Consider the following 12,202-nt stretch of genomic DNA (forward strand, 5'->3'; position numbering starts at 1 on the left):
GCCATACCATGACCACCTGCTCCCGGGCTGTGCCTGTGCTCCCCCAGAGCAGTCCCTGTGTTCTGCCTCCCTCGTCTCCAGGACCTTCTACAGCATCGCCCAGCTGGTGTCTCCCGCCCCACCCCCACCCACCTGACTTGGGACTCCCCAAAGAGGACAAACTGTGCTGCTCACAGACTGCCTGACTTGTTCTCTCTCCAGTTCCTTCCAGTTCTTCAGAATGCATCAAGGCAAAGGTGGTCTCTGTGTGGAGGCTGGGCGTCCTCAGCACCTCTCCCGTGCGTGCCTCGTTCACCCAACTATTGACTGTGCACTTTTTCTCTCCAATTGGAGTTTAAAATTGTTTTTTAATTAATTTATTTATTTTGAGACAGAGAGAGAGAGAGAGAGAGAGCAAGGGAAGGGCAGAGAGAGAGGGAGACACAGGATCCCAAGCAGGCTCTGTGCCCTCACAGCAGAGCCCCACTCCAGGCTCGATCTCACGACCATGAGATCATGACCTGAACCGAAATCAAGAATCGGATGCTTTCCCGACTGAGCCACCCAGGCACCCTTCCAATAAGAGTTTTATTTTCATTGCATTGATTTTTATGGTCACCGTCTGTTGATGACAAGTAATACTGGCTTTCCTTATACCAGAGTGGAATTAATTTCCTTCTCAGATAAATTTACTTAGCTTAGGAAAGGTTAAAAAACAAAGTAAATTGAAATATTAAACCAAGTGTCTGGAAGGAGGTGTGTCAAAGGCTGGGTTTGGGAAGCATAAGCCTCGCCATTATCCTATCTGGCAGTTTGGAGTAGACTCGGCGGAAAGAACGGTGCTTGCAAGGAGTCTGATCTAGAAGGTGGGCCTTCAGGGGCGCCTGGGTGGCCTAGTCGGGTGAGTGTCCCACTCTTGATCTCGGCTCAGGTCATGATCTCACGACTGGTTTGTGAGTTCGAGCCCCACACCAGGCTCTGCACTGACAGCCCAAAGCCTGCTTGGGATTCTCTCTCTTTCCCTCTCTCTCTGCCCCACCCCTGCTCGCTCACCCTCTCTCAAAATAAATAAAAATAAAAACTTAAAAAACAAAATAGAAGGTGGGTCTCCAATCTTTCAGCCCAGTGAGTTGCGCTGGCCCAGGATCGTTGGTTTATCAGGCTGGTCAGCCCCATGGTGGGCCATGGGGACAGACGACTTGCATCCTTTTTGGAGTATGATCCTGAGCCAGAGACAGAATCTCCAGCAGACCTGGTTAAAAATACAGGTTCCCGGGCCCCATCCTAGACTTGCAGAATCAGACCTTCTGGGGGTGGGGCCCAAGAACCTGCATTCTGAACACTCTCTGCCAGGGGATTCTTGTCCTCTGTGAAGTTTCAGAACCACTGCCTTAGGGAGCACACCATCTGGGCAGGAGAGGGTGGCACCCGGCGATTCATGGGTGCCAGGCCTCTGCCGCCTCTCGCAGAGTGAGTTACTGTGGGCGAGATATTTTACTTCTCAGAGCCTGTTTTCGTCCCCTGGAAAAGAAGGTCAGAAGCCACACCTGGCAGGGGCACCTGTAATAAGGTGTAAATGAGAGAATGTATTAGCAGGTTCTTAGGAACTCCAAGCCAGCCGGGGAAGGGGCTCTGGAAGAGGCAGCCCACCTCCAGAAGGATCTTTGACCCCAGGGTCTCCTGGGAGTGGGGGAGTGTTCTTGGCAGAGGGACGGGGACTGATTTCTTTTTTTTTTTTTTTTAATTTTTTTTTCAACGTTTTATTTTTATTTTTGGGACAGAGAGAGACAGAGCATGAACGGGGGAGGGGCAGAGAGAGAGGGAGACACAGAATCGGAAACAGGCTCCAGGCTCTGAGCCATCAGCCCAGAGCCTGACGCGGGGCTCGAACTCACGGACCGCAAGATCGTGACCTGGCTGAAGTCGGACGCTTAACCGACTGCGCCACCCAGGCGCCCCGGGGGACTGATTTCTGATAATTCTGAGGGAGGGGCTTTCCAATCTAAGGTCAACAAATGGCTGGATGAGTAAGTGATTAAGAAAACCAGCAGAAAAGGGGAACAGAGAATGAAAACAAGGCAGGGAGACTATCAGGGTGGGAGGTGGTTGCTTTAGGTTGGGAGGGCAGGGACCTTTCTCTGAGGGAGTGACTGCCAGCTGAGCTCTGGATGACAGAAGGAGCCAGACCCCCAAAGCGAATGAGGCTTGGCCAGGAACCTAAAGCAGAGACAGAAAGGAATCTTTCTCTGACATACTTCGCGTTTTCACAAACTATTTTAAAATCTCTTCTCTTTTTTTTTTTTTCCTCTAAGTTTATTTATTTTGAGAGAGTACAAGTGGGGGAGGGAAAGAGAGAGAGAATCCCAAGCAGGTTCTGCACGGTCAGCACAGAGCCCGACGCGGGGCTCGAACCCACAAACTGTGAGATCATGACCTGGGCTGAAGTGGGATGTTTAACTGAGCCACCCAGGGACCCCTAAAATCTCTTCTTTATTTCAACTGGGAAAAAAATAGAGGAGCCCCCCCGCTCCCCAAGCTCTAGAGCCAGCCAGGCCCTCACTCCCATGTGTCTGGGCTGCCTGGGTGAGGTAGGCTCTAGACCTGACTTCAGTAGTGAGCAAGGATGCTGTGCACCCCAAGCCAACAACCCCCAACCCCCCTCCAGGGGGCACTGGCACAGGAAGCAGGGTGCAGAGGGGAGACAGGAGCCCCGGCCCCACCCGCACATCCCAGAGACAGGGTCGAGCTTGGGTATTTGGATAGAGGCTCCTGCTGGAAAAACAGGCAGAGTCGTGGAGAAAACAGCTGCCCATCGTGCCCCTGGGCTGGGCCCCCACCCCCTGGAGGTGGCACCCTGGGTCTGGGTGGCCTGGGGATCGGATCAGTGGGTGGTGGGATTAAGCGCTCCCAATGGGAGGGCAATATCTGAGTGCCACTGTTATTGTTGGTACAATTATCACTCACCAGCCCTCTCCCCAGGCTTCCTGCCTTGCCACAACCACCCTCACCTCCTCATCCCGGGGTGTGGCTCCTCCCCACCTTAGGCACCCGGAGCTGATTCACCAAGTGTCCCAGTAAAGAGTGTGTGTGGGAGGTAGGGTGAGACGCGGCCCTGGAGCCAGAGAGGACTGGGTTCGAGTCCCGGCCCTGCCACTTATCAGCCAGTGACTCACCCTTCAGTTTCAGTTTCTGCACCTGGAAAATGCAGGTGACAATGCCCATGCCCCAGGGAGTTGAGGGAAGTGGGTGAGTGGGCACCACATGTGTTCAATGTCAGGTCTCGGTGTTGGCTCCCCCTCCACCCCCCTCCGGGTTGTCCTTCTGTGATTCTGACCCTGGAGGGAACAGGAAGCACAGTGACTGTGTCCTCCTGTCTGCCTCCTACACCCAGGGCTGCTGGACAGATGCAGGTGGAGAACAGAAGCTGCTTGTGAGCCTCTCCTTCCTTTGTGCCTCTTACCCAATTCCGGGGATTGGAAATTGGCCCAGAATGAGAACCCACAGGGTGGGGGGTGGGGAGTCTTGCCTTACTCTGGGGACTCAGTCCTGCTGCCCTGAAACCCCATCTGTCCATCCCACCTCTTGGTTCAAAGTCCCAGGTCTTTACCAACCTGGGATTCATTCATTCATTCATTCATTCACTCATTCATTCATAACAAATGACTGTTGATCACCTGCTCTGGGACCACCAGGCCCTGTGCTAGGTGCTGAGCTCACACAGGGACAGCCCCATTCCTGACCCAGCCCTAGACTTGCCCACCCAACACTATGCTATCGACAACCCTAACAGCTCCCATTCTAGTGGCTACATGACACTCGGGGGACGTTAACCCTGTCTCCTCTCGAGGGTACCTAAATCCTGAGGAATCTAAACCGACCAGACTAATCCCATCACCTTGAGCCACTATGGCTTAGAGTGGCCAGTCCTGCTGGGAGAGTGTGCCGGATGGTGGCGGTAAGGCTCATTGACAACAGACATGAAAGGGACAGTGTATTCTCTGCTGGATGTCTTCATGTCCAGGCATGAGTTCTGGACCACCGCTGCTGTTCTGAGCCACCCAGGGGGCAAAGCAGCACAGTGAGAGTGGCCAGAGCAAGAAAGAAACCAGGTACTGAAGACATTACCAAGCCACTAAAGAGCCACTTTGCCCCTGGACTTCTTGTCATGTGAGGTCGTAAATGCCCTCATTGGTGAAGTCCATCGAGGCATAGGAAGCTTCCTGACCAGTACAAATGGGATGCGGAACCAGGGAGCGGGGTGGGGGGAGTCTGGGCTGGAATCCGGCTGTGGGACCTCAGAGGTTGCTGTCCGTATTCTGAACCTCAGGTTGTAAAATGAGGATAATAATGGAAAATAACGCCCATCCTTTGCCAACACTGAAGCTGTCACTATCACAGGGGCTCCGATGTCACTATCACAGGGGCTCCGATCGACAAGGGGGGCCGCCAGCTCTTGAACAAAAGAACATCGCGAGTCAGGATCTAATGGAAAGGGCTGCGCAGTCGTGTAGACGGCAGAGAGGGGAGCTGGGTGGAAAGAAGGGGGAACGTCGGTTAACATTTACAGAGGCGTTACCGTGTGCCAGGGACCGTGCTCACCATTCATATGCATCAGTCTAGTTTAACATGCTGACCTCTGACCTCCTCTTATTTCCTCCTTAATTTCAGCTCTACTTTGCATGTGAGGAAACCGGGATTCGGGAGGCGAGTCAGTGGTTATAACTGGCATTTGAACCCAGCGCCCATGGTTCCTAATTCCTATTACCCAGCCTCACATGAGACACTGAGCTTCATGTGGAAGGAAAAGTGATCGGTCAGCTGTTTCACTTATGTGTGTCACGGCTGGAGAATGTGGGTGGCTCCAGCCCTGTTGCTGGAGACACAGCTAATCACATACAAATGACAGAGCGTGGATCCTTAGATGAAGAAGGCCATCCATCCCTCCATCCATCCGTCCGTCCATCCATCTGTCTGTCCCAAGTCAGTTTCCCCAGAAAGCTGAGCCTGAGACGGGATTCTTGTGCAAGTGAGTGATTTACTGAGGGCGTGTTCTCAAGAGAAACCTGTGAGACAACAAGGGGAACAGGCCGGGCCAGGGTACAAAGCTAAGCAAAGAGGTGTCCCAGACATCTGGCCTCAGCCGGATCCCACGAGGAGCTCTGGGGCATGCAGCATGTCACCCAGGTGGTCCTGCACAGAGGCGGGGTCGGGCAACGACACCCATCTGGCATCACGCTCTCTAGTCACTGGTTAGAGGTGGGAAGGGCGGGAGGGGTGGTAGCTCCCAGCAGACAGGTAGGAGAAGGAGACAGATGTGAGCACAGAGCAGCCAAACATCTGGCTTAGCTGGGGGTTGGGAGCCTGGGCAGGGAGGGCATGTGGCTGAGGCACCAATAACACCTGCCACGACCTCCATCCATCTGTGATGGGCTCATTGGTCCATAAGCATTAATTGAGCACCTATTATGTCGGGGAGCAGAAGAAACAAAGATGAGAGACATAGCCTCCGTCCTCCAGGAGCTCCAGTCTGGTTGGAGGGGTTCAGAAAAACCCAGATATTATATATCACTCAAGGTAAAGCTTGGTAAATTGCAGCCCCGTAAAGTGCTATGCGGGTTTGGAGGAGGGAGCGAGCCCTTGGAGCCGGGGAGGAGTCAGCCAGGGGACACTTCCGTCCCCAGTAGCCCTTGGACCCCGAGGAGCCTAGATGGGGATCAGCCACCTGCGGACAGCAGGTGGAGCATTCCACAGAGGTCCCAGCCTGCGCAAGCACCTGGAAACAGGAAAGGACATGTGCATGGAGACCTAGGCCTGGAACAAGAGGACCGGGTGGCTTCAGCTGGCCCTTTGCTCGAGAGGGATCCGGGGAGCCCCTTCTTGGTCCCGGGCACTGCTTTGGGCACAGGGATGCAACTGAATCCAAGATAGTCATGCGTCCTGCCCACGAGGACCTCCCCGCCTAGTTGGGGAGAGTGACGTATGCCAGAGAGCACAGGTCCCAAACTCCTCGACAGGCCCTCTCCCGAGGTGGTGGAGGGCTCTGGCGTTTTAAGGAGTAGAGCCATGTGGACAGAAGGATCAACACTACCCTTTAGGCCACCCCGGCTGCAGCACGGACAGTGTGTCAGAGCGGGTGGGACTCAGGCAGGAGGCCCGGTGGGTGGCAATGGCAGAGGGAACCTGCCACACCACGGTCCCCAAACCCCCACTCCTGACACCCGCCGCTTCAGCTCCAACACCATCCCCCAGGCGCCTCCTGGCTGCAGCTTTTCCTCCGATCTCAATCCATCCTCGGAAGAGATAGCTGCCAACTTGGTCGGGAAGGTTTCGAAGGTCCAGGAGCAAGGTGGAGGAGGGTGGGGCTAGGTTGAGACCCTCCCAGGCTGGTGCAGGGGGTTAGATACTGAGGGATGTCAGCAGTCCCACGGGACTTGCAGCGCTCAAGATGCTGAGGAACGGGGCAGGGGGCGAGGAACAGCCGGGCAGGCTCCTCCTAGCACGTAGGGGTCTGGCCTCTGCAGTGGGGCCGCCAGTAGTGACGCAGGTGTCTCTTGTAAGTCTCCAGGTTCCGCTTCAGGCAGAAGGCAACCTCCTTGTCACAGGCACACAGCTGCTGCTCACACCAGCTGCCCTTGTCGGCTGTGAGGTGGAGGAGACGGGAGCTCAGTGTCCGTCCCTTCCCGAGGCAGAGGCGGGCGTGGGTCTAGGGTCCCTGGGGGGAGTTTCTGGAGGCCGCGCAGGGGGCGCTCAGCTTTAGAGTCCCATTCCCAGCCGCTTCCTAGGCGCGTGACCTTGGGCACAAACCGTGACCTCCCTGAGCTCTGTCACTCCATTAGTTACTCATTCATCCCTTTCATAAGCGATTGAGCGTCCATCCCGTGGCAGGGCCCTGGAGGGACAGGACTGACGAGAATGGACACAAGGGGTTCACACTCCTGGGGGAGGGGGCGGGCAGCAGGTATTAGAGGACCACAGAAAGGAATAATACATACTGTTCCTCTCGGAAGTAAGAAATGCTGCAGGGGCTCCAAGATGGCAAAGTAGGGGGATCGGACTCAGTGTCAGGAGCCATTTGAGCTGAGATCGGAAGGGTCTGCTCCCCTGTGGAAAGCCAGGGTGGAAGGTGGCGGAGGGTGCGGGGGGTGGGGCGTGTCCCAGGCCGATGGAACTGAACCCGCCGAGACAGAGGCCAAAGGGACCTTGGCGCACCAGTGTCATTATCTGTGCGTGGGGGTGAGGGTAGGAGCTGCCTTGGGGCTGCTGGGAGTATTAGAGAAGGCAGAGCACTCAGGACACAGTAGGTGCTCAATAAATGTTGGCTGTGATTGTTGTTGTTATTATTAAGACTTTAATGAGCGGGGACTCTGGTGTGATGAGCCCACGTGATTCCCAGCTCAGAGCGGCCGCCTCCCTCCAGGCGTGGACCCAGGGGTGGGGGTGGGGGGTAGACCATTGAGGTCTAGCCCAGGCTCTGTCACCTGCAGCAGGGTGACCCTGGGCCAGCACCTCTTTGCTCTGGTCTCACTTTCCTTGTGTGCAAAATGGAGATCATCAGGGTGGCGCAGCTCCTGGCCGGGTTGCTCTGTTAACTCGCGATAACAACGTCAGTTGTAACAATGACATCAGTAGTCCGCGTGATTTATCGCGCACGCGCTGGGCAGCAGGCATGTGCAAGGCTCATTCTGTCTGCTCTCATTTTAGTTCTTGAGTTAACTTTAGGGGGTAGCACACTGTTATCCGGAGTTTACAGAGGCGAATACTGACGTTCAGAGAGGTCATGCAATGTGTTCAAGGTCACACAGCTGGTTGATAGCGGCTCTGGGATCCCAGCTGAGACCTGCCAGCCTTCCAAATCCTAAAGGGGTCAAAGCCCTCATTGGACCTCTCCATACTCCGACCCCCGTTCCCCCACAGCCCAGCTACTATCACTGGACACATGAGAAAAACAGAGAGGGCGAGCAGCTTGTGCCTTGTCACACAGCACACGAAGACAATTAAGTGCCAGAACTCCCTTCCTCAGCCTCTGACTCCAGCCCCGAGGCCCCGGGCACTCACAGCACTGGATGTCCCCCTGGGAAAAGGTGTAGTCATAGTTGTCTGTGTGGATACGGCATCGGTGCTGCCTCAGGTGAGCGTAGCAACAGTCATGGTTCTGACAGCACCTGGAGGGAGAGGACAGGGAATGGGACAGTCAGGGAACACAGCTGCCCCAAGAGTAGAAACCGACTGCCCACCCAGGAAGAGTCAAGGCCTGCGGGGCTCCAGTCTTTATGACCACACAAGCTGACACTTGGTGGGTGCTTTCTAGGCACCAGGCATTTGTTTTATCCATGAATATTCTCTCAATTTCCGCCACCACCCTACGACAGAGACACTGGTACAATGCCCATTTCACAGATGAGGAATCAGACTCAGGGAGGTCAAGCCACATGCCCAAGGTCACACAGCCTGTAAGTGGTGGGTCAGGGAAGTGACGCCCGGCCTGGATGGCTCTGGTCTCTCCTAGTTGATTCCTGGGGTTGTAGTGAAGCTTGAAGGAGATAATGGCAAAAAGAGGTAGGTATTAAAAAAAAAACAAATAAACCAAGCCAGCAGGGAGCCTGTGTGGGTGTTATCACTAGATCAGGGCTTGGAAGTGCAAGGGGGGCCTTCAGAGACTCTGCAGAACCAGCTAGACGGCAAGGTCCAGGAAGGCTGGAGCCGTACCCGGCCTCAGCAGGGCTCCCAGCGCACGGCATAAAACGAAGTCGCGGAATGAATGCGTGAGGGAGCAGGAAAGGGGAGAGTCCCGGGGTGGAGGCAGGACAGGATTGCCACCCGCAGTCCTGTCTGGGAAGGGATTACCAGTCCGAGGCATCTTTGGGTTGGCCTTTGCCACCAGGTCCGCAGTGGCAGCCATAGGGCCAATAGGAGAAGATGGGTGTTTTTCTGGTCACTTGTTTGATCATCTTGTTCAGGTTCAAGATCCCGCCCTGGGTTGGAATCACACCTGCCAAAGAGCCCGGTAACAAGGAGAGGATATGAACATCAGAGGAGGCCGGTGGGACACACGCCTGGCCCTTCTGCCCTGCTGGACCGAACCAGTGACGTTGGATGAGAAAATGACAGGGGCGCCTCGGCGGCTCAGGCGGTTAAGCGGCCGACTTCGGCTCAGGTCACGATCTCGCGGTCCGTGAGTTCGAGCCCCGCATCGGGCTCTGTGCTGACAGTGCAAAGCCTGCTTGGGATTCTCTCTTCCCCTCTCTCTGCCCCTCCCCTGCTCGTGCTCTCTCTCTCTCTCTCAAAATAAACAAACTTAAAAAATATATGTATACATATACATATATATATATATAATATAATGATAATGAGGGCTTATTATGGGTCTTTTCATGTAGTAATTTATTGACTCTGTTCAACCCATGAGATAAATACTGGGTTTTTTTCAATAAATAAACTATTTTGGTATATTCTAGATGCACAGAAAAGTTGCAAAGAGCTACAGAGCATTCTTATACACGCCTCACCCAGCACCCAGTTTCCTCTGATGTTATTATCAGCTTACATAATAATGGTGGATTTACAGGAACTGAGAAACTGGCATTGGTACAATGAGAACTACCTTTAATGCCCATTTCACAGATGAGCACATTGAGGCTTAGTACCTTGCCCAGGTCACAGTGGCCGGTACATGGAGGAGCCAGCACTGAATCCCAGGGCAGTTTGGTGCCAGTCACTGCCTCTGCCCTGAGTTCCCCATTCTGTAACAGGAAGACACCCTCCTCTCTGCACCCGCCCCTGCCCCGCACGTCCCTTCCAGAAAGCCGCACACTAACGCCCTCTCAAGGCTCACCTGGGAAGGCAGTATGATTTAGAAATCAATGATTTTCATGGATATTTTTCTTTTTAGTTCTAATTGCTGCTGGTTAGAATTGACCGCAAGGGGATTTTATTTTACTGGGGGAGAATGCATTATGTTGAGACAGGAGGAATAAAATACATTATGTCGAAGGATTCAGGGGAGAGCCTGGGTGGGGGGGGACAGACGAGCTAAGGAGACTGAGGTATACATGTGTGCAACCTCGAGAGACGATTCAAGAAGACAGATGGGGCCGAGTCTCAGGGGTACCGGGCCCAGTGCACCCCTTCGAATGACCTCATCATGGACCTCCCCTCCATTCCCTGCTAAATGGTGTTATAATGAAAGCTGTGCATGCAAATGAAGTAAATAGTAAAGTGGGGGGCAAAGCCCAAGTTGGGGGAGGTAGAGGTCAGAAGAGGGGGTTTGGGAGGGGCTGGTGCAGTGGGCCAAGGGCAAGATCCCAAACCAGCTGCCTTGGGTTGCAGCCAAAGTGACTGGTGGGTATCTGGTCCATGCAGGCCTGCTGTGTGCCCAGCGTGTCCCTCAATGCGCAGGAATCCACGTTGCCACTCCTGTCTGACACGGTGGCTCTGGCTGTACAAATGTTTAAGAGAAACCTTGTTAAGCTTTGGCGGAGCCAATGACTGATCTCGGGCCCGCTGGAATCCCGGATGCCGTGCTAAAGAACCTGGAGGCAAACCGTTGCAAGGTGAGTGACCACCCACCTTGTGGGTCAGCAGGGACCTGGCTTCAGAATCTTGCCTTTCTGGTGTCCCTCGTCCCTCTTTCTGCCCTAAGCCTGGCCCTTTCCACGTCAGCTTAGGAATACACAAATAAACTCACGCCGGAATGGTGCATTTCTCCCATGCCGGGCCAGGAGTACATTTAGCTTTGATTCAGAAAGCTTTTGGATGGTAGTCTCATTGCTTCTGTAAGCGAGGCGGGCCCAGCCCGGAGACATGGCGGGACCCAATTTGCGGTTACGAGATCTTTGGCGAACTGGCTTAGCTTGTCAGGAATTCCTGTCCTGGTAGCTGTTTCTATCCTTAGCTTCCACCAAGAGGGCTGGACCCTTTTCCCCCAGGAGTGAGCACGGCTAACGCCTCATCATGCACGCTCTGCGTGTTAAGCTGTTGCTTGCTTGCTGTTACTTACACCTGCTAAACATTTTGGATACATTTTCTCATTAGAGACCCAACAACTTTATAAAGAGGGTGCCATTATGTCCATTTTGCAGGTGAGGACATAGAGAGGTAAGGCGACTTGGCCAAGGTCAGACTGCCAGGAGACAGTGAGCCAACAGTTGAATGCAGGTTCATCTGTACATTTTGCCTCTACAGTGCATTGTTTCTTTATGTCGGAGAGATGAGTTTCTGTAGCTTGATTGCAATTTTCCTAACGGTTTTCGCTGTAACCCTGGAGATGTGTTCCTGTAAAAACTTTGGGAGTCCCAGGATAACAGAAATCCACATTTTAAAGCACAAATCCTCTCCAACGCTACATACGTTGAGATGGTTCGAGAAACAAATACACCCAATTTGCTGGCAGCCACATTTTTACATTTGCTCTGCTGAAGATTGAATGGAAACCTCCCCCCATCTGCCACCACAGTCAACAGAGCCGTCTTCCCAGGTTCAAGGGAGACGATGAACTTGAAAGACAGGCACAGAGTACTGTGCGTAAGCGAAACATTGCTATTATCTGGTCAAAGGGACAGAGGGGCGCAGGGTGGCCTGGGGAGATCCCTTTCTGTAATTTGTGTCCAAAGGGCCCCAGGTGTCTGCTCAGCTGGCCCCAGTGTCTGAGTCTCCAGCTGCTCGTCCTCACAGCAGACCAGAGGCACGCTGCACAGCGTGATAGCCCAGAGCTCCCTGGCCGAAGCCAGCATTCTAGGGGACTAGCCGCTGCTGCTGGCTCCTGGCAGGGATGGAAGGGTTGGGGACTGTGGGGGGAACCAAGGCAGTGGGGATCAGAGCAGAGGACCAGTCTAGGAAAGAGATATCACCTAGTCATACCCCACCTTCCCTTCCCAGCTGTGGATCCTGCCCCACTCACCAGCAAACACCAGCAGCGTGCACAGCAGGGCAAGTTTCATGGTCCTCGCACACAGCCCTGGAAGCGGCTACTGGAAGTCCCCTTCCACGCAAGCAGCCTCTTAAATCAGGGTACCTGCCCCCCCCCAGCCGAGCCCACCCCCCGCCCTCCCAGCTCTGGCTCTGGTGTATGCTCTTTCTGTTTCCTCTTTCTGGCCATGGGGAATGTTATTTTTATTTTTAAGATCTGTTTTTTTAAAAAAAAAAAACATTTGGATTGCAAAAGGAACACATTCAGTGTAGGAAGTTTGAAAATCAAAGACAATAAAAAATTTTTAAATCATTTATG

At 53.9% G+C, this 12,202-nt stretch overlaps 1 protein-coding gene across 1 annotated transcript; it reads right to left on the bottom strand.

Moving 5' to 3' along the window:
• Window positions 1-4,994: 4,994 nt before the first annotated feature.
• On the bottom strand, window positions 4,995-11,982 carry PLA2G2D (phospholipase A2 group IID). Its single transcript, XM_043573934.1, has 4 exons — window positions 11,876-11,982; window positions 8,824-8,968; window positions 8,035-8,141; window positions 4,995-6,618 (listed from the first exon to the last, which is right to left on the bottom strand). The coding sequence occupies exons 1-4, from the start codon at window positions 11,913-11,915 to the stop codon at window positions 6,473-6,475; spliced, it is 438 nt and encodes a 145-aa protein (XP_043429869.1). The 5' UTR covers window positions 11,916-11,982; the 3' UTR covers window positions 4,995-6,472.
• Window positions 11,983-12,202: the final 220 nt, after the last annotated feature.

The sequence above is a fragment of the Prionailurus bengalensis genome, chromosome C1 (genome assembly GCF_016509475.1).
Source record: "Prionailurus bengalensis isolate Pbe53 chromosome C1, Fcat_Pben_1.1_paternal_pri, whole genome shotgun sequence".
NCBI lineage: Eukaryota > Metazoa > Chordata > Mammalia > Carnivora > Felidae > Prionailurus > Prionailurus bengalensis.